At 39.7% G+C, this 20,299-nt stretch overlaps 1 protein-coding gene across 1 annotated transcript in view; it reads right to left on the bottom strand.

The window, feature by feature from the left end:
• Positions 1 to 1,053: 1,053 nt before the first annotated feature.
• The window catches only part of SLC25A20 (solute carrier family 25 member 20), a 30,686-nt gene continuing 11,440 nt past the window's right edge, over positions 1,054 to 20,299 (bottom strand). The window contains exons 3-9 of the mRNA XM_042451156.1: positions 19,600 to 19,727; positions 15,352 to 15,442; positions 11,932 to 12,049; positions 11,585 to 11,657; positions 9,446 to 9,555; positions 4,996 to 5,120; positions 1,054 to 2,324 (exon numbers count right to left, since the gene is read on the bottom strand). Of these exons, the coding sequence (XP_042307090.1) occupies positions 2,262 to 2,324; positions 4,996 to 5,120; positions 9,446 to 9,555; positions 11,585 to 11,657; positions 11,932 to 12,049; positions 15,352 to 15,442; positions 19,600 to 19,727 (708 nt within the window). The 3' untranslated portion in view covers positions 1,054 to 2,261. The remainder of the gene's footprint in view (positions 2,325 to 4,995; positions 5,121 to 9,445; positions 9,556 to 11,584; positions 11,658 to 11,931; positions 12,050 to 15,351; positions 15,443 to 19,599; positions 19,728 to 20,299) is intronic.

Here is a 20,299-nt window from a genome sequence, read left to right as displayed (position 1 = left end):
CTGAGAATTGGCAAACTTTACTGAGACCTGAAGAACAGTGAATTTCATCCCAGTGAACCATTTGGGAGAAAAATTGTAGTAAAGAGTACTTCTTGGCTGAAATGCCACAGAGCGGAAGCAAGGAATGTGGCTGCCAACTTTGACCTCTTCAAATTCCAGAAACAGAAATTCACATTTTTAAGTTAGTTGCAGGACCCCATGTGCTGTTTATCATTTTAAAATATTTTTAAAACCAGGAGTGAATTTCTAGCCACTTTTTGTTTCTTTTGTTTGCTGGCAATTCTGGCAGGCCATGCAGCTGCTGGAGGGTAGCAGGGGCAGTTAATTGGCTCCTGGACCTGCCGCTGTTGTCCACCGCTGTCTTAGAGAATAATTTGGATGTAATGAGACATCTTTAGAAGGGACAGAGTCAAAGACAGTTTTGCCATAATGTTTTCCAATCTCTAGGACAGTAGCTCCCAAACTGTGGTCATTAAGATGTTTTAGACTTCAACTCCCAGAATCCCTGATCATCATCCTGTCTAGGACTTCTAGGAGCTGAAGTCCAAAACACTTGAAGGTCAATGTTTGGAAACCACTGCTCTAGGAAAAGGAGAACCATTTCACAGACAGACAGTCCTGTTTCCATTATCTACTCATAAGATGAGTGATACATGTAAATGTAAATAAAGTCCTATCAAGGCAGGACTACAACAGTATTCCTCTGAAAGTATTTACCACTGTCAAGTTTTTTTCCACTCTAGAACAAAGGTGTGTGTGGTTTTTTAATTTTTAAAAAGCCTGGCTTTAAAACCATGATTATACAAGTCTTACTTGTGCCAAAATTCATAATGTGGCACTCCAAATATAACCACAGAGTAACAAGGCACTTGAGAAATTACTGCCCAAGGCATTTCCAATTACCCTAAAAAGCACCATTTAGAAAAGGATTTTAGAGGAAGTAGTATTTCTATACTGATGGCCCATTCCAGACAAACATGTCATGGTCTGAAAAGAAACTTGGGATTACCCCCTTATCTATGTATCTCATCTATCTATTCATAACACAAAGGAGGCCTTCAATCATTTATTAATCAAGTACCTGAATACAGTATCTATAAGGCACTCTTACTTTTAATATTGTTCTTTCCAGCTGCTAACATTTAGTTTAGACAAACTACATGGATATTCTTCCAGACCATCTGAACTGTACAATAACAAAAACAACATCTTGACAAAAAGTAGGCCTAAAGCTCTAACACTGTAAACTGTTTCCCCTTCTCCTGTATAACTTTTAACACCTTTGCCTTATGAAGATGCCAGTGGAGCTTCAAAAACTTTGCATCATATATTTTGTGCATTTTTGGTTGGCCTATTTTGTGGATTTTGGATGTTATAGTAGTTCAAAGCAACTGACATGCTATTGCAGCAGTGGGAAGCCTTTTGTTCTCCAGATGCTTTGGCCTACAGTTACCATTGGTCCAACCCAACATGGGCAATGGTAAGGGACAGTGAGAGTTGTACTCAAAAACATCTGGAGGGTCTGAGGCACCCCATACATATACTACTGACTGTGGGCCATACAACTCCATGCAATGTATGGAAATTCTTCCAAGTCAGTAGTTGCCATAACTGTGTCCCAGGTAAGCACCAATGAAATGAAAATAACTTTTACATGATTATAAAATCCCTTGTGCAAGCCCAAGTAATTTCCATGGAGCCCACATAGGAACTTATATCTGGAAATCAAAGCAAAACAACTATCATACATCACTTCATGTCATTAAATGTGAACTTTTATCCTGAACATTACATATTCAGTGGCTAGTCTCCATTCCCATCTGATCTCATTCCCACTCAAAGATACATTCACAAACAATGCACTTTTTCACTAAAGTTGAAAGTGGAAATTAAAATATTATCTCCTTTATTCCCTGAAAAGATAAACAGGAAGGAACAAAAATTAAAAAAAAAACACATCATGCCTGGTAATAGCAATAAGGTTTTCTGTTAGCAGCATTACCACTATGGTAACTTTGGGTTCAGAAAGCAGGTTGTTCTGAACTCCTCTTGAACTCTCCCCTGGGAAGAGATTTGGCTCAAGATTCCTAATGGCAACACAGCAACACCCAAAGCCGGGTGTGAATAAGGCAAAAACGGTTATTACAGAAGTAGTCATTGCTTTAGCTTCTTTCATTTCATAATTCAGTTTCACTCCTCTGACGCAGTTCCATTCTTCATCTTGTTGTTCGGTTCCCACAGGGACGCCACCCCACTGGTCTTCAGAGGCTTGGTGCAAGCCAATTTAAGAACTTCATGGCAATTTCAAATCCAAGGAAACAGGCCTAGAAAAAGAGACACACAAAATAATGCACTGTGGAACATTTTGGCAGCATATTTTCTACAGCTGTATGTTTCCATGGATAGATTTCTCTTTTAATGATTCTTATTAAATAATTAAATTACAGTAACAGAAACAAATGATCTATAGCATTATTACAGGTTGAGTCTCCCTTATCCAGAAGTGTGAAATCCAAACTAGTTCAGAATAAAAAAAAAATGTTCGTGGGTGGCTGAGATAGTGACACCTTTGCTTTCTGATGATTCACTGTATAAAATATTATTATTAAATTTATTATATATAAAATTGCCTTCAGGCTATGTGTGTAATGTATATATGAAACATAACTAGATTTCATGTTTAGACTTGGGTCCCATCTCCAAGGTACCTCTTTATGTATATGTAAATATTCAAAAATCTGGGAAAAAATCTGAAACAAAAACACTTCTGATCCCAAGCATTTGGGATAATGGAGACTCAACCTGAATATATAAAAACTTAAGGAAATTAAGTAATATGATGAACAGCTACAACACTAGTCAAGTTACACAGAATGCATGCACAGAAAACAGTCTGGATGCAGAGCATTCTTATTTAGCCAAGCCTTTTGAATTTGAATTATGGAATTGTAGTGGGTGTGTAATGTGGTGTGCTGTATTTTTTTAAGTCTTTAAATAAATTAGATTGTAAATACGTTTTAAATGTTTTGTTATTTAATTCTCTTTTAACTTTTGTAATCAATGGATACCATTTTGGGAGCAAGGCAGGATACAAGTGCAAATAATTAGTAATACTGGTTTGAGTGTTGGACCATGACTGGAGTTCAAGGTTCGATTCCCAGCTCAGTCAAATGCTCTCAGCCTCAGGGTAAGGCAATGGCAAACCTCCACTGCACAGATCTTGCCAAGAAAACCCTGTGATAGAGTTGCTATAAATCAGAAACAACTTTAAATTCTATTGTAGAATCACAGAATTGGAAGAGACCTCAAGGGCCATCTGAAAGCAAACAAAAACTAATAATAATAATAATAATAATAATAATAATAATAATAATAATAATAATAATAGCAACAAGAATGTTTTTGCCTGGTGATAGGAGGACAGCAAGGTGTGGGACACCCTGGACTCCCTAGGAAGGGACTTGTAGAGCCTTGGGGCATGTTTGCTCCTGCCTAGTGCCCTCCCAGATGCAGGCAGCAGCTCTCACGAAAACCCTCTGAGGGCAGGGTGTGGAGCTGAGCAACTAGAACTCACTGGGCCAGTCATGGAAGCAATCCTCCCTTTTAGAGTTTCACTGTGTGCTTTGCTTGTTTGCTTTTAATCATCTGCTTGGTCAGCTGCATGTTATTAAAGCAAGAGTGGTATTTCTCAATCCCATTCTTTCTTTCTTTCTCTTTGAATCAACATGAATGACTCCAAGAGGCAAAATCTTTCCTCACAGAAAGAGGGAAGAAGCAAAACCTGACCAAGATGGGATCTCACTAGGGCTGAAGGTGGCCTTACTTTCCTTCTTTCATCAGCCTAGTACATAATGCTGCTCAGATGACATTACAACTGCAGTTTGACTGGATTGGAGACTATTAAATGCACTTTACTGAATTTCCCCCTAATCAAATATTTCAGTTCAGATACTTTTGTATACTGGGGAAAAATTGAGCTATATGGCATGTAAAGTTGACACAGCATACGTCTTTAGCTGTATGTATAAATGAAAGTCAGACCTAGTATATGGGCCATTAGAAATTTTACAAACACCGCTCCAATTTAAAACTATTTCAGAAACACATATCTTGACAGGAAGAAAGTAACTCTCACAAAGAGACTGCATGATGAAGTTTTAAATCAACTGTCACCTTGATGGAATTTCCCTATAATTTTTCTAAGGAATGCATTGGAATCCAGTTTGTCAAGGCAAAAGATACTGAGCCACAGAAATCACATGCAGTCACATACCAGTAAATAAAAGAAGGCCTTCAACTCCTGTCACAAATGGTCTCTTCAGCACTTAGAATGCCAACTCAGGGAGCCGTTCAGTAGTTAACAAGATGGAATAATTTACTTGTCTTTCTCCACTGAAGCATCAGAGACTGCTAGAAATCTTACTAAATGGTACAAACATCTACCTCAATCAAGTTTCTTTTGGGATGGTGTGGCAGAGCTGAAGGGTTCTCTTGCTTGGAGTCTCCCTGACAAGCCATGTTTGAGGCCTATGAAGTGTCATCCTACCTCTGCAGCATATACATTATTTGTAATCATCAGAATATGTTCAACATGTACCTGCAAAATGTGTTCAAATAGCTAATTTATAAATTAATGTACTTGCTTTACTATTTAGCCAGTACACTGAACAAAATCTAACTACTTCCCAGAGCCAGGCTAAACATTCAGGTCTAACATCCCTTTCTCTGCAGCATAGTTTGCTAAGTTTTCTTGTATGATCGTTAATGGCTTGTTCCACTGATGAACAGCTGTTTTGGGAGCTTGTTGTGAGCTTAAAATTGAACTATAACTGTATCTAGACAAATAGATATGTCATTCTTGTTATAAGATCTGGTCTGGATGATGCAGAAGTAGGTTGATTTCCACAGGCTGCCAGTGGATGAAAGTGTTGCCAAGTGCCGCTGATGCCCATATTGTAACTCTCTAAGTCCAAGTAAAATCCACCATTCACTTACTGCATTGGCAGGAAAGGCTCTGATCATCACAGCAGTGAACCCCTTATACAGAGACATCACTCCTTCCTCTCGGATGAGCTCTCGCAAAACATCTCTGAAGCCATTGGGATACTTTCCCGGAGGAGCTGTTGAATTAAGGAAAAGTAAGTTACACAGCTAAGAAAAGTCAATTTGTTTAGAATACGACATTCAGTAGACTGCAATATCTCCAGTAGGCAGCTCCTGGCCCTCAGCCATCTCACACTCCTCAGCCACTCAGAGACCCTGAATAGGGAAGATAGCCTTCCTCATTCTCTCCCATTTTTCACTCCCACCCATTTGCATCCTGCTCCAGATCATAACAATGCTATAATACACCTAAACATTTTTTTAAAAAAAACAACTGTCAGTGGTAACAGTAGACATCTGAGTTATTTTAACAGTGTAGAATCATAGAATCATGACCACAAGGGCCATCCAATCCAACTGCCTGCCATGCGCAGAAAGTCACAATCAAAACACCCCTGACAGATGGCCATCCAGCCTCTGTTTAAAAACCTCCAAAGAAGGAAACTCCAGCACACTCCGAGGGTGTGAGTTCCACTGTCAAACACTTGTGGTTTTAAAGTAAGGTCAAAATGCTCCCCACATCCCCTAGAGTGTGTTTGGGGGCAAAAAAGAAGAAGAAGAAGAAGAAGAAGAAGAAGAAGAAGAAGAAGAAGAAGAAGAAGATAATTTAAATATTTTTACAGGGGAGTGCAGTGTGGAGTGCGGTCCTTTAAGGTTTGGGGAGGGGTACTGCAGACCCCCAGCCTCCCCCAGCTGTTTACCCCTAGTATAAACCTAGTCTGTGCCCAGAGATTATAACAGCCTTTTATTTAACAATTTGCCTGGTCATGCTAAGTGACTAGGAATTCCACACGGCTGAATGAAAACGCTGGTGATAACAGAAAGCATTGGTTTGCTTCTTTTCCAACAGCTTGGCTGGGTTTGGGTCTGGGCAGAGAGGAAATCCCAGCATGGAAATAAAGAGAGCTAGCAGGACTATTCCATGTCTCCCAACTCGATGGAAATCTCTTCTTTATTAGCCTGCCAAATGGTTAGAAACCTGGATTTTCATGCAGATTGAGGAAGATGGGTCTTCTCTCCTGCAGTCACTATGGAAACAAGTCACTGACCTCACACCAAACTACCGTAGGCCCTTGTTATCTGTTGGGGTTTAGTTTCAGGATCTGCTGTGGATATCAAAATCCATGTATTCTCAGGTCCAGTTATAGACAATGGCACAGTAAAATGCCATCCTATATAAAATGGCAAAATCAAGATTTGCTATTTGGAATTTATACTTTTTTATATATTTTCAAGTCCTGGATGCTTGAATCCACGGATAAAGAATCTGTGGAGACAAAGGACCAACTGTAGTATAATTTTGTTGTGACAAACAAGCATAGGCAGGCACAAGGGCTGGTAAACCTTTCTGAAGTTTTCAAAAAGTTTACCAAAATGGCAGGGTGGTAAAAATGTTGATCCGGCTTCACAAATGAGTTACAGAAAAGTTCTCGCTCAAATTCCCCCCCCCCCCCCCCCAACAGTCAGCTCAGTTGGATATAGCTATCAGAAACAATAAGGCCCGAACAGACAGGCCAAAATAAAGCTGCTTCGGGTCACATTGGAGGTATGCTGTTTAAATAACACACATCTTAAGAGGCCAGAAGCTGCACCAGCTTAGGACTGGAGCGTGGCTTCTGGTCTCTTAGGACACATGCATCATTTAAACAGCATATCTCCAAAGTGACCCGAAGCAGCTTTATTTTGGCTTGTCTGTTCGGGCCCAAGAAAGAGTCAAATTGCACCTGAAAGACTAACAAGTTTTATATGGCATGAGCTCTCATGGACAGCCACCCAAAAATGTCCCGTGCTAAATAAAATTTGTTAGTCTTTAAGATACTGTAAGACTCTTTGAGGTTTTTGCTGCAACCAATTAATATGGCTGCCTCTCTGGAAATAATTATAAGAGTCAATTCAAGTAAAGTAATGGCCCAGAAAATCAACTTATTAAGGCAGATGCCTGACTGTGACATCTTACTGAATAAGAATATTTATTAACATATATTTATTAAATCAGTGTAAAACTATTCACATATACGTGTATGGGTGGGTACATGCACAGAAAGAGAAATCCGCACATGTGGTTATGGTGATTTTTGTGTGTCTGTGAACAGTGCTATGATCTCTGTTCGCAAGTGGCTGAAGCATAAGAGCTTGATCTGAATTGGAAAATCCCTAAGATGCCAAGAAGGAAAGGCATAGGGAAAAAATCACACATGTAGAATAATAAGGGCCTTGAGACATTCAAAAGTAAAAGTATGTTTTCTGCTTCTGAAAGAGGTGATGCTTGATCTGTGTGGTCTTTGGTATTTAGAATCACCAGGAGAATTAAAGCCAGTAGATTAGCCCCTAATTTTAAGATGGCCATAAAGAAAACCAAGACCCTAATCAATAGAAGCTCATTGTCACCAGCTGATCATGGAGTACAAAGACTCGTGCATTGGTTGATCAGAGAAATCGCTAACCTTGTTATACAAGGAATTCAATCTCTCTTTATTGCTTTTGGTCAACGGCCATTGCAAAAATCAAAGTAATAATACAATACACACAAAATTTCTGTAAAAACAATATATGGCAAATTGTATTAAATAGCAAGGAGTTATACAACAACAAGATATAACAGAGGAGGAAGAATTTCAGTTCAGGGAAGCCAAAAGACATCAGCAATAGGCCATAAACAGAAGGCAACTTGCCCTTCACCTGTCTGCTAGTCTGGCTTGTCCCTAGGGTATGTATGCATGTGTAAGTATGCTTGATTCAACATAGATCATAAAATAATATCTGCTATGTGTGTTATAATAAAAACAATAGTAGCAACTATCAACAGTCTATTAGGTGTTATTATTTTCCAATCTTTAAGAGTGCTTTTGAACCTGTTTTTTGCAGATCAGCCAGCCTGGGACCAGGACAACTTTGGGTGCATCTACACTGTAGAAATAATGCAGTTTGACACCAGTTTAAATGCTGTAGCCCCATCCTATGGAATCCTCAGATCTGTAGTTTTATAAGATCTTTAGCCTTCCCTGCCAGACTGCTGTTGATGCACAAAACTACAAATCCCAGGATTCTGTAGGATGCAGCCATGCCAGTTAAAGTGGTGCCAAACTGTATTATTTCTACAGTGTAGATGCACCCCTTAACACGCTACCCAGCTGTTTGCCAGGAGGCCACTGACCATCTGACCAACCAAGAAACTATTTACAAGCTTTACCCCATCTATCAGAATCAACTCCACATTTTCCTCAGAAAACACTTAACAGAAAACCTTGTGCAAGAAATCTGAGAAATGGGATTATACTTCACTTTGACTCCAATTCCCATGGTCACCAGAGTTGCAACAGTAAACCTAGCAGTTAAAATCAGGAGGGTTTGAAGATAACAAGAACTTGTTCTTCAATGGCAGAAGAAAGAAAGCTGAACAGCAGAGAAAGATGTGAATGTCTTAGCTGGTGCCAAATTAAACCTGAGACTGCCTTGGGCTCTTGCCTTGGTTGGAATGATACTCAGAGGAGCATCTAATAAACCATGAGCAAATGGGGCTTGAACAAAAGAATATTCTGTGCTCTCTTTCAACCAATATGATGAGACAACAGTACAATTTGGAAGTGTGGAGGAGACAAGCCTTGGGTAGTATTACTCACACTTCTGTGTTTTCTTTGATTAAATTAAGATATACAGTATTAGCAACCAGTGTTATGTAGTGGTTTGAGCTTTGGAGTAGGACTCTAGGAGACCAGGGTCTGAGTTTCTACTTGGCTATGGAAGCCTGCTGTACCTTGGGCAAGGTACACTTTTTCAGCCTAAGAGAAATGCAATGAACAAATCTTGCAAGAAAACCCTGTGATAGGATCACCTTAGGGTCACTGTGAGTTGGAAGCAGCTTGACGACACACTAAAGGTGTATCCACACTGTAGAATTTAAACAGTTTGACACCACTTTAACTGATATGACGCTATCCTACAAAATCCTGGGATTTGTAGTTTGGTGACAGACCAGACAGAATGCCTCACCAAACTACAAATCCCTGGTTTCCACAGGATGCAGCCATGACAGTTAAAGTGATGTCAAACTGCTTTATTTCTACAGTATGGAAGTGCTGAAGAAGACATATTAGTAATAAATTATACAACATGTCTGCAGTCATTGACTTTTATTTTTGTTTCAGTTCAGTTCTTCTGACTCATTTTCAGAAAACCACTTAAAGGGAACAACTGTGGTACGAAAGGATTAAATACTTGGAATGGAACTTGTCTGGGTCCCATATTTAAAAAAAGAATAAAGATAGAGGAATGTTTTGCAAAGAGCCACCTTCAGGACTGTGCCTGCCTTACACAATCTTTATTACAGTATCGGCTAACTCACCTGTCTGGAAGCGAGATTTCAACACATCTGGAGGAATACCCACAGCCCAATTGAAAATCCCTGCCATGCCACCAGCAAAGAGAATCCTGGGTACACTCAGGTCACTAACACTGCAAAAAAGATATTTAAAAAAGGAATGAAGTAGAATAAGATGCAGAGAAAAAACAACCTTTAGTTTTACCTGACACCAATTACAGCAGCTGTGACTGGTTCACTGAGTTTGTAGCACACACATTTAAGTTTCAATTCAACTATCTGAGATTAGTTTCTCCTTTTAATTGCAATTGGCCCCAATCCACCCCTCTACCTGTACTTTAAGAATAACACTTTATACACCTGATTAATTGCACGGTTCACATAAGCCTATTCCAAGGGTGACAAACCTTTGGTCATCTAGATATTTCATCCCGCAGTACCCATAACACTTTACCACTGGCCCTGCTGTTTGGGATTACTGGGAGTTTTAGGTCAAAATATCAGCCAGGACTGTGGAAGGCTAGGGATCACATTAGCCCTTAAGGAGACCTTGGACAGCTGTACTCGGATCGTGCTCCCCTGCAAAAAAAAAAAGTATTTGCTCCCAAACACTGCTAAGGATGTGTGGGATATTTTTGTCATATGTTTAGGCCTTCCTGGGCCATTTCAGGCCTAGAGGGAGGCCTTTCTTTAATGTCAACAGATGTAACATCCTGTTCACTTTCTTTTTTTTAAAAAAACCTATTCTGGGCATTAATGACCCAGGGGAGTCAAAATACGGCAGATGTTTACACTTCACCAGTTCTCCTCCAGAGAACATTTCGGACCCAATTTTACAATAACAAAAATTGTTTTATTCTTGTGAGACCCTGGTAGCTGTGCAGCCTGTGAGCCATCCTTTGAAGCCATGATTCCCAAACTTTGGTTCTCCAGATGTCTTCAACTTCAGATACCAGAATTCTTGACTATTGATCACACTGGCTAGGGTTTCTGTGAGCTGCAGTCCAGGCTACCTGATAAACCAAAGTTTGGGAACCAGTACTTTAATGAGTCACAGGCACCTCTGGATTTTTCAGTACCTGCAGTGTTCAAAATCCTAGTACCAGAAAAATCAATTAAAATAGTAAAATATTACAAACGTAAACTTTTATCCCAACTTGCCTCCTCAAAATGACATATATTTATTGTATAACAGATTTCATATGGATTTTCCCCACAAGAACCTGTAAGATGGTGTGAGCAAAAAAAGTTGCTGGGAGGAAAGAAGAGGAAAAGGAGCCAGAGAAGTGACAAAAACAATCTTGATCACAAGACGCCCCTTTCAAAGTCCAAGTGGCTTCTGGGCCTCTAAGCAGATACTGTTCTGCAGATACTGCCCTGCCTATTAGTTTGTGGGCAAAGTACAAACTGTTGGTTATTACCTTTAGAGCCCTACACAGTTTGGGACCAGGTTACCTACAGAATTGCCTCCTCCAAGATAATCCTCCTTATACATTCAGGTCCTCTGAGGCACATTTATTCCAGTTAGTCGAGACTAGGCTAGCAACTGTCAGCCAGAGGGCCTTTTCTTCAGTCACCCCTAGACTGTGGAATGATCTACCGGAAGACTTTTGGCAGCTGAAAACACTGTCCGTATTTAAAATAGTATTAAAGACCAGCTTCTTTTGACAAGCTTATCCAAATGATTTTTAAATTGTAAATTGTAAATGATTTTTTTAAAAAATGTGGTTTTAATATACATGGGTTTTGCTTGTTCTTTTAAACAAATGTGTGTTTTTATCTCATGTTGTGTATATGTCGGTCTGTTGTTGTTCCTCACCTTGATCCATGGGGAGAAGTAAGAAATAATAATAATTGTTGCTGTTTTTGTTGTTGCTGTTATTAGTAATCATTCCTATCTGTAACCATAGGATGAAATTGGGCTGTTGAATTTGGAAGCAGTACTGCATTCTCTGAAGATGGCAGCCACAAATGCTAGCGAAACATCAGGAATAAATCCTTCTAGAACATGGCCACATAGCCCGAAGAACCCACAAAAAACTATAATACTGTTATTAGCAACACTATTTTTGAGAATCACAAACTTATTACTGTACAGTTCTCACTCTTCAGTAGGCAGAATTTCTTAGATATCCTTGTGGAAAACTCAAGTGTTCCACTTACCTCTGCCCTTCAGGAGTCAAAATATTTTTTAGCCATTCATAGGTCATGAAGTACATCCCACTGGCTGGAACATCTGGTCAGATAAAAAGAACCAGAGACAGAGACATTAGAGGTACAACCAGAGACTGTTGCAAAAGCAAGTCAAAACCTCAAACCCTGCAGTAAGATAGGCAAATACTGTCAGTTCATCATTACCAGTATTCTGAAAAAAATCCTGCACTTGATCCTTAATCAGAATAAGGCAACCCTGACTCTTTGGATGGAGAAAACAAACCAAAAAAGAGAATTCTTGGCCAGACCCAAAAATCAACCAAAGATGTTTTAAAGAGTGCTTTTTCAACTATTACCTCTCATGAGGGTGAGAACCGTTCCTTTGTACACGCCTCGAATGCCAGCCTCACGATAGAGCTGTTTGGCACAGTCCAACGGACCCCCATATTTAATTTCACCTGTGGCTGCCTGGATCTAAGTGATTGGAGGGGAAAAGATTTTATTCAGTATTTATCACTTAAACAGCCTACTTCAAAAGATTTAAACCACTGAAGGACAGCTTTCATAACCTAAATGTTACCTCAGAAGCAGCTTGTGATGTAGGAACCATAGGACATTACATCACACTCCAAAATGGTGGAGCAATAGTCAGCAGACTGCCAAACACTCTCCCTCCTCCGTGTTTTCTCCAGCTCTTCTATCAGCAACTAATATCCTACCTATTCCAAGAAGCCCTTGTGAAATCTGCTTCTGTGAAGAGCACTAACCATAACTATAATCAAGTGTAACAAAACTTCCTTTAGTGACCTAGCCCTGGCAAATACTGAAGATGAAGGGCTATTTGAAGATAAACAGGAATGCTATTTATAGGGAATGCACAGGGTGGAAAGGGAATTGTGTCTCCAAGCGTTCAGTGGACGGTTGTTTTTATTTTTTATTTTGGAAAAAGCCCAAAGTGTTTTGGCCTATGCACAAAGAATCATAGAATCATAGAGTGGGGAAAGACCTTCAAGGACCATCCAGTCCAATCCCCTGCCATGAAGGAACACAAGATCAAAGCACCCCCAACAGATGGCCATCTAACTGCTATTTAAAGATCTCCAAAGAAAGAGACTCCACTACTCTCCAAGGGAGTGTCTTCCACTGTCAAACAGCTCTTACTGTCAGAAAGTTCCTCATGTTGAGTTGGAATCACTTTCCCTATAGTTTGAAACTATTGCTCCAGATCCTAGTCTCTGCAGCAGCAGGAAACAAGCTTGCTCCATCCTCAATATAACATACCTTTAAATATTGGCTTTCACATCACCTCTTAACCTTCTCTTCCCTAAGCTAAACACACCCAGCTCCCTAAGCCACTCCTCAAAGCGAATGGCTTCCAGACCTTTTGACTGCCCTACTCTGGACACACTCCAAATTGTCAACATCCTTCTTGATGAATTTCAGTGTTCTTCTTCAGGTTCTTTATTTAGTCTTCCAGGAACAAAAGATTTTAATGTTAAATCCACTTTAACTAAATGAACTTTAGCTCCTCCTACTTTTGTAAAATCACTCAGAACCTTTTCGAGGCTGGTTGCATGGTATGTCCTTGATGGCGATATCACTCCTCCTTCTCTCCCCTGCTTTTTTTTCCTGACCTAAAGTAAAAAAATCTTGAGCCTGGTTCACTTGTTTCTTTTCAATCCATCCAGGGGATGAGATTTTCAGCTCCTGCAGTTAGATTTCATATTGGTATGTATAAGCTTTAAGCAGTATACAAAATTTAAAATTCAGCATGATATTTTAGGTGGGTATTATTTTATAATTATGTGTCATCCCTTTGATTTTTAATTTTACATTTATTTTTATATTTGAAGAAGGCCACTGAGATATATACATAGGCCAAAACGTATTAGGCTTTTTCCAAAATAAAAAATAAAAACAGCCATCCACTTGGAGATGTATATCCCTTTTCCCCTGTAGTTTCCATTGGGTCCAGTATTTGTCTCTTATGCTGTTTAAAGGGGCAAATTGATAATCAAGATTTTCAGGTGAGTGAAGATGGGATAATATGGTGCTCCATGGAAGATGTTTCACTGCAGTGGTAAGACTCATGGACTAGGAGAAAATGAAATGATCCTTGGACTCTATGTCTCCATGTGTTTGGAGTGAACAACCCCTTCCCCTCCTGGATCCAGGGAGAGAAATCTTGGAAAAGGGGGAGGTGAAGAAGTAATTAGTCTAGTGTACTAGAAGGGATCTTGCAGAGCTGTAAAGGAAATTTGTGGGGGTCAGGGACAAAATTACCCTCGAGTTCACAAAGTACTGAAGGCCTATGATTATTACCCTTCAAATGTTCTGTTGTGATGTTCCATTGAAAGCACTGTTGTGATGGGGAAATTTTAATTAAAATTGTGAGTTTTAAGGAAGCTGTAATACAGTGCTAAAAGCCCTGGGCTTGTTCCATTGATACAGAGGGAAGTCACTGCATTAAGAAAGGCCACCCACCAAAGATAAAGTCTTAGGATCAAGAAACTAACTTTGTGTCAGTATCACAGTAAACTTTAAGCACAATATTCATAGAGGTGCTGTGAATATACCTGTTGGACCTACATCCCTTTTGGGTGAACACTGATCTAACATCTACACAAAGTGAAGACACTATAAAGAAAATATATGCATTTTTGAGTCTTCAGTGGGAGGCCTGAAAACTACAGCAGAAAACATACATGCACACACACATTAACAGCTTTCATCCCATCTCTCCTCCCCTTCTCTTCACATAACCCCTACACTCCAGCCATCATATGAGTACAGTGCCATAAAGAAAACACTGCTGGTGAGAATGGGATGTGGATGGTTAGCAGGAGGTGGGGTATAATGTCCTGGCAATCTAAATATGCCTCTTTCCCATAGATATATATGCTCACCCACCGGTACATGCAGGCCTCCCTAAGTGCTTCCAAAATATTTGGAAAGCTACATCAATGAAGCAGCGGTTTACAGTTTCTTCTGTCTAACAAAGGGGCCTGTGGCCTCACAAAGGATGTAGCAATAGCATTAACATTTCTATACTGCTTCATAGTGAAATCAGCACTCTCTAAGTGGTTTACAATCTGTGAGCCAATTAGCCCCAACAAGCTGGCTACTCATTTTACCCATGTACGAAAGGATGGAAGGCTGAATCAACCTTGGAGTCCTGCAGAATCGAACTCACAACCTTATGGCTGCAGTACTAGCATTTAACCACTGTGCCACCAGGGCTCCTAATATGGAGACACATTCGACTGCAAAGTAAGTATCTTTTTTGCTGCAAGTGGATGTTAAATTTCCTGGACTTTGATAATCTCCCATTTGGCCGTGTGGGCCAGAAGGAAAAGGTGCCAGCCTGCAGGAGATACCTCTCCATACCATCCAAACTGAGAACAAAAAGAGCAAAATACAGGCCTATGATTAACATCTTCAATATTTTTTTTTTGTTCCGTATGGTTTTTAACACCTTGCCTGATGAAAAAGCCAACGGAGCTTCAAAAGCTTGCAATATGTATATACTGTGCATTTTGGCTGGCCCGATAAATGTATCACTGTTTGATAGATTTTTGATTTTATTGGATTTATTATATGGCCAAGATAGCTACCCCTGGATGGCGTTACACTGACCTCCAAGTGAAGGATAGAGAAGGATGATCAGTGGATTTGAATAGCAAGGAAATATGAGAGTGTAACACTTCTGTTTATGTGTAACGGTGAGGCAAGTTTCCTAGAAAGAAGACTAGATGGCTTTCTTGAGTCATTCTTACCTGTAGAAGGCACTTGATCCTTTCTCCTGGAGCCATGATTGCAGTGGTGAATACTCCAGATAACATGCCTGCTGCAAAGAGCTGGGGATATCTGCACAGGGATGACAGGGTTCATGGGTTATCATGGGTTATCATTTTTTCCAAAACAGAAAAGACTGACAAGAATTGCCAGACCATGTTATTAAAGCGGGGGGAAACTTCTTTCTTTCAAAGACACTTTCTTTTCCAGCACAGAAACAATGAAAATTATCATAAAAAGGTAAAGGTAAAGGTATTCCCCTTTGACAAGGTTGACAACTGTAGGGGCTGCTGCTCATCTCAGTTACTAAGATGAAGAGCCAGCGTTTTCAAAGACAACTGTGTGATCATGTGGCCAGCATGACCACACAGAACACTGTTTATCTTCCCACCGAAGTGGTACCTATTTATCTACTTGCACTTTTACATGCTTTCTAACTGGTATGTTGGCAGAAATTGGGACTAGTGATGGGAGCTCACCCCATCACGCAGCGCTTGGGTCTCGAACTGCCAACCGGTCGATTTTGCAACCGTCAGAGTCAGCATCTTAACCGCTGAGGCACATTTTCTTCAAAATTATCAGGCTATTTGTTCTCGTTGTTAAAATTCCAATTCCAAGAAAACTACAATCTTGAACAAAATTGAACAATGCAATTAAGTCATTATCATTTTATTTTCTCTTCTAGTTTATATCTCTACCAGCTGCTTTAGAAAGGGTAGCTAACAACCATTTTCATAAGTAAAATCCAATTAAAATGAAAAGATAGCATGAGCAACAATTACAAATCCACAACAGAAGCAGATTCCAAAAATCACCTCAAGTTAGCAATAAAACTCACATTTCCCTCAAAAGCTTCACTGGAGAAGAAAAAGTAGCCTTAACCAACTGCCTAAAAGTCCAAACTTAAACAGATATTTCAAAGGAGGGTACTCCTCTTAGTGACTGAAAGTGTTCTGGAGCTCCAGGAACAGATTCAGATTTCATGCCTGTTCTTATGTGAAAGGTCCAATTTCATCCAGTCAAGGGGAACCGCCAAAGTCCAAATCAGCTTTAGTTCCCAACTTTAACATCTCTGGTTGCATTTACAGTGCAGAAATAATCCAGTGTGACATCTCTTTAATTATTATGGCTCAATACTATGGAATTCTGGGATCTATTGTTTGTTGTGGCACCAGGGGTCTCTGACAGAGAAAGCTAAAGGCACCATGGCCACTGAAGTGTCAAACTGGATTATTTCTGCTGTGTGGATGCAGCCTCTGTCTCACCTGGATTGTTCTTCCATTTAGTCACCTCATCTAATGCACCACTATCTTCAGTCACTTATTCTCTACTATCTCCCATCAGGCAATTCAGATAAAAAGGAGAAACAGTATTGTATCACTATATTGATGGGACGTCACCTCAGGTTAAAGAAAAACAGGCAATAGAGAACTGTGAGGCATCTGCATAGGATTGATTTCATTCTCAAACCCATCTCCCTTCTGAGAGGCAAGAACTAAACACCAGAAAGGGAAACAACAGCTCTATGGATAACAGTATCAAAAGCAGCTAAGTACTATCTAGGACAGTGGTTCCCAACCTGTGGGACGGGAGCCCTTTGGGGGTCGAATGACCCTTTCACAGGGGTCGCCTAAGACCATCAGAAAACACCTATTTAATTACAGTTATGAAGTAGCAACGGAAATAATTTCATGGTTGGGGGTCACCACAACATGAGGAACTGTATTAAAGGGTTGCAGCATTAGGAAGGTTGGGAACCACTGATCTAGGAGGACCAACAACAGTCACACTCTCGGGGGTTCATCATGGCACAGATCATACCCCAGGGCAATCAAACCACTTTTCAACCCAGAACTAGGGATGGAGGGAAATGCCTCTCAAATGGCAAACTGCAGACCTAGAAGTCCCTAGTGAGAAAGATTTGCCATTCAATAGTAATTTTACTCCGCTTGGCATATTTTAGGGGGAAAAAAGAAGAAGAACATTTTTAGAAACAAGCTAGAAGGAGGTGGCTTTGGGGGCATAACATGCCAACTGGGGACAAATTTGGGGAGGCAGTGTAGGCAGTATCAGAAGGTTGGAGTAGGTCTAGGGGGGTGAATGCAGCCATTGGGCCACACTTTGCTTGTCCCTGATCTATATTCTTCCAAGCAGGTTTTATTCAGAGGCCCGGTAGAACCACTGCATACTCAGTCACCTTGCCAAAAACAATGAAATGTGACATTGGTCAGAAGTAACTTTGTTAAAAGTTAAAAAGTATGAAGCACATTGTATATACGAGTTGTAAAGATCCAATGATAGTGCTGTTGCTTTTCAACAGTTCCATTACTTCAATGGGACAGGAATCCCCATGTGCCAAAGGGAAGTGTTTACCATTCCTTGGATAGTTCCAGCCAACCAAAATAGGCCAGGGTCAAGCAAATGCTGACAGCCAGACTGTTCTCCAAGGACTCTTTTCCACTGCCAACAAATGAAACTCATTCAAACAAATACAACCAGCAGAAGCAAAGACAAGAGGACTTACAAGAAAGGATGCAGGTGCAAATTATGTTACTACCTGCTCTTCATATGAACCTCAGATAAAATTTAAGAAGCTAAGGAAACTGAAAAATAGCTATGCATAGCTAAGAATACAGAAGTCTGTAGCAATCCACTGGAACAAGCACAAATGCAATACCAGTGTGCACAAACAAATGTAACTCTTTTGGGGGATGATTACGCTGAAAGCTACCAAGTGTTTAATTCTGTTATTTTAATTAATAAATTAATTAATTTTATTTTATTTTAATTAATGATGACATATATTCCTTTAATCTGCTGATAAATACATAGGCACAAAAGCAAAACAAAAAGTATACATACCCAGATCTCACCTACATAAAGGTTTTATTGCTATGTTAATTGCTATTTTTGCATTTTATGAACCTGTTTGTATTATTTGCATTTTAACTGTATTATATTTTATATTATGATGTAATCCCACCTTGATCCACCCAGGAGAGGCGGGGAAATATAAATAAATTTTATATTATTATTATTATCAATGTTATTTAAAATATACATTAGGAAATTTCACAGATTTTCAAAAAACTGTAGGAAATACTGAGATGCATATGGTTCACTTGTCATTCTTGCTTTATAATCTGCTGCACTACAGATTCCTTAATCAAACCTCAGCCACCCAAATCTACTACAGTATTCTTCTCCAATACAGCCTTAGGCAGTCAGTTTACAGCCAGATAAATGTATTTACTCAGAAACAAGTCTCATTCATTTTAATCAAACTTCTTCCCAATTAATGAAGTTTAGCGTTGGAACCATCCTGATTCTATAAATGGTCAAAGCTTAAACACTGCTCCTTTTTTTTTTTTGGATTATAATCCCCAGAATCCCACAAGCATCATCACCACTGGGAGATTGTGGGAGCTGTAGCTCTGTGCCTGCTTGGAAAAATGACTTGATTTCTTCAAGGAGTCTTCACATCCAAGTAAGTTCATACAGAGCTGTAGCCTTAGGAAGTAGCAAAGATGGCAGTTAATTTTCAAATTAGCATTCAGACTGTTATAATTGTATGTTTGGGCTTTAAAACTGTTTTTTTAATATTGTTTTATTTATTTTAAAAGAATGTTTTAACTGGTTTTATGTCTTGTGTGTTGCCTTGAGGTCCCAGCAGGTTGTAAGGCAACAAATATTTAAATGATCAATCAATCCAGTGTGATTTGGATGTCTTCCGTTACTGTATATGGAGAACTGATGGTGTACTGAACAGACAGATCCATTGTGGGAAGGATGAACTACGTACAGGAGTCAGTGTGGGCTTTGAGGAACAATTGTCTCAGCACTCAATGTCATTTATGAGAAAGTGTTACAAGCCTCGCATTATGTAATATACACCACATTTATCTAAAACATATTCCTTCCTAAACTGATGCAAGTTTTTGCCAAGAAAAGAACTGCGCAGCAACAGCCCACACAATGTCTGTTTATTGCCAGCACAATCAATCCCACGCTTCCAGGAGCCTTCCAACTTGCCAGATTTAGCAAAAAAGGAAAGGGAAAAATATATATACATATATAGCTATCTATATCTGAGGGGAGGAGGGTAACAACACAGCTTGGCTATAAAAATGGAATGTGTAATTTTAAAAAAACCAAAAAATAATAATAATAGCAGACTAGGAAGCCTGGAAAGCACATTCCAAAATCATCTGAACAGCTCTACCACTCACGTCAGAATGTCATCGGGAGTCCTCTGCTGGAGTTTTTTGCCCAAGCCAAATCCAAAGAAACAGACAGCAAACATTGGGGTCACTCCAACGATGGGAGCTGCCATTCCCTTGTACAAGCCACGGACTCCCTGCAAAACATGGCAAGGCCACAGATCACTTGATGGTTCTGCATGGGTTAACAGGGAAAAGCAATTTCACCACACTGAAGACAGACAAGAATCAAGACAAGTCCCCAGCAATTGGCACATGGGAAGCAAAACGGAGGGAGAATGCATTAACTTACATCCTTAGTATTCTCAAGAAATGCAAGCCAAGAAACAAAAGGCTCAAGTCAGAGTTTATGAACCCAAGCTACGAGTTTATGAATATGTTGCATTTGTGGCCAACAATGTGAGTCTCCAGAGGGAACCTCTTGACTACTCTGTCACCTTGTATGACAAGTTGACTCAAAGTTGCCTTGGTGATTTTATCGTAACAAACCTAGAAATGTCCTATAATGGAGGAGTTTGAAACACAAGATTATGCAGTATGTCTCTAGAATATATACATGTACAGATACAAACAAAACATAGATAAATATTTAGGCCTTTAATAAGAGCACCCATGTAGCAAAGGGCTGGCACCTGATTAAAGAAATTTTACAGAGCAAGCTTATGTAGGATGACTGAGATCAGTCCCAGGATGTTTAAAAGAGGCTTAT

Source organism: Sceloporus undulatus, chromosome 2 (genome assembly GCF_019175285.1).
Source record: "Sceloporus undulatus isolate JIND9_A2432 ecotype Alabama chromosome 2, SceUnd_v1.1, whole genome shotgun sequence".
Classification (NCBI taxonomy): domain Eukaryota; kingdom Metazoa; phylum Chordata; class Lepidosauria; order Squamata; family Phrynosomatidae; genus Sceloporus; species Sceloporus undulatus.
Note: the sequence above shows the minus strand (reverse complement) of the source record. Positions and strands in the feature narration are given on the sequence as shown.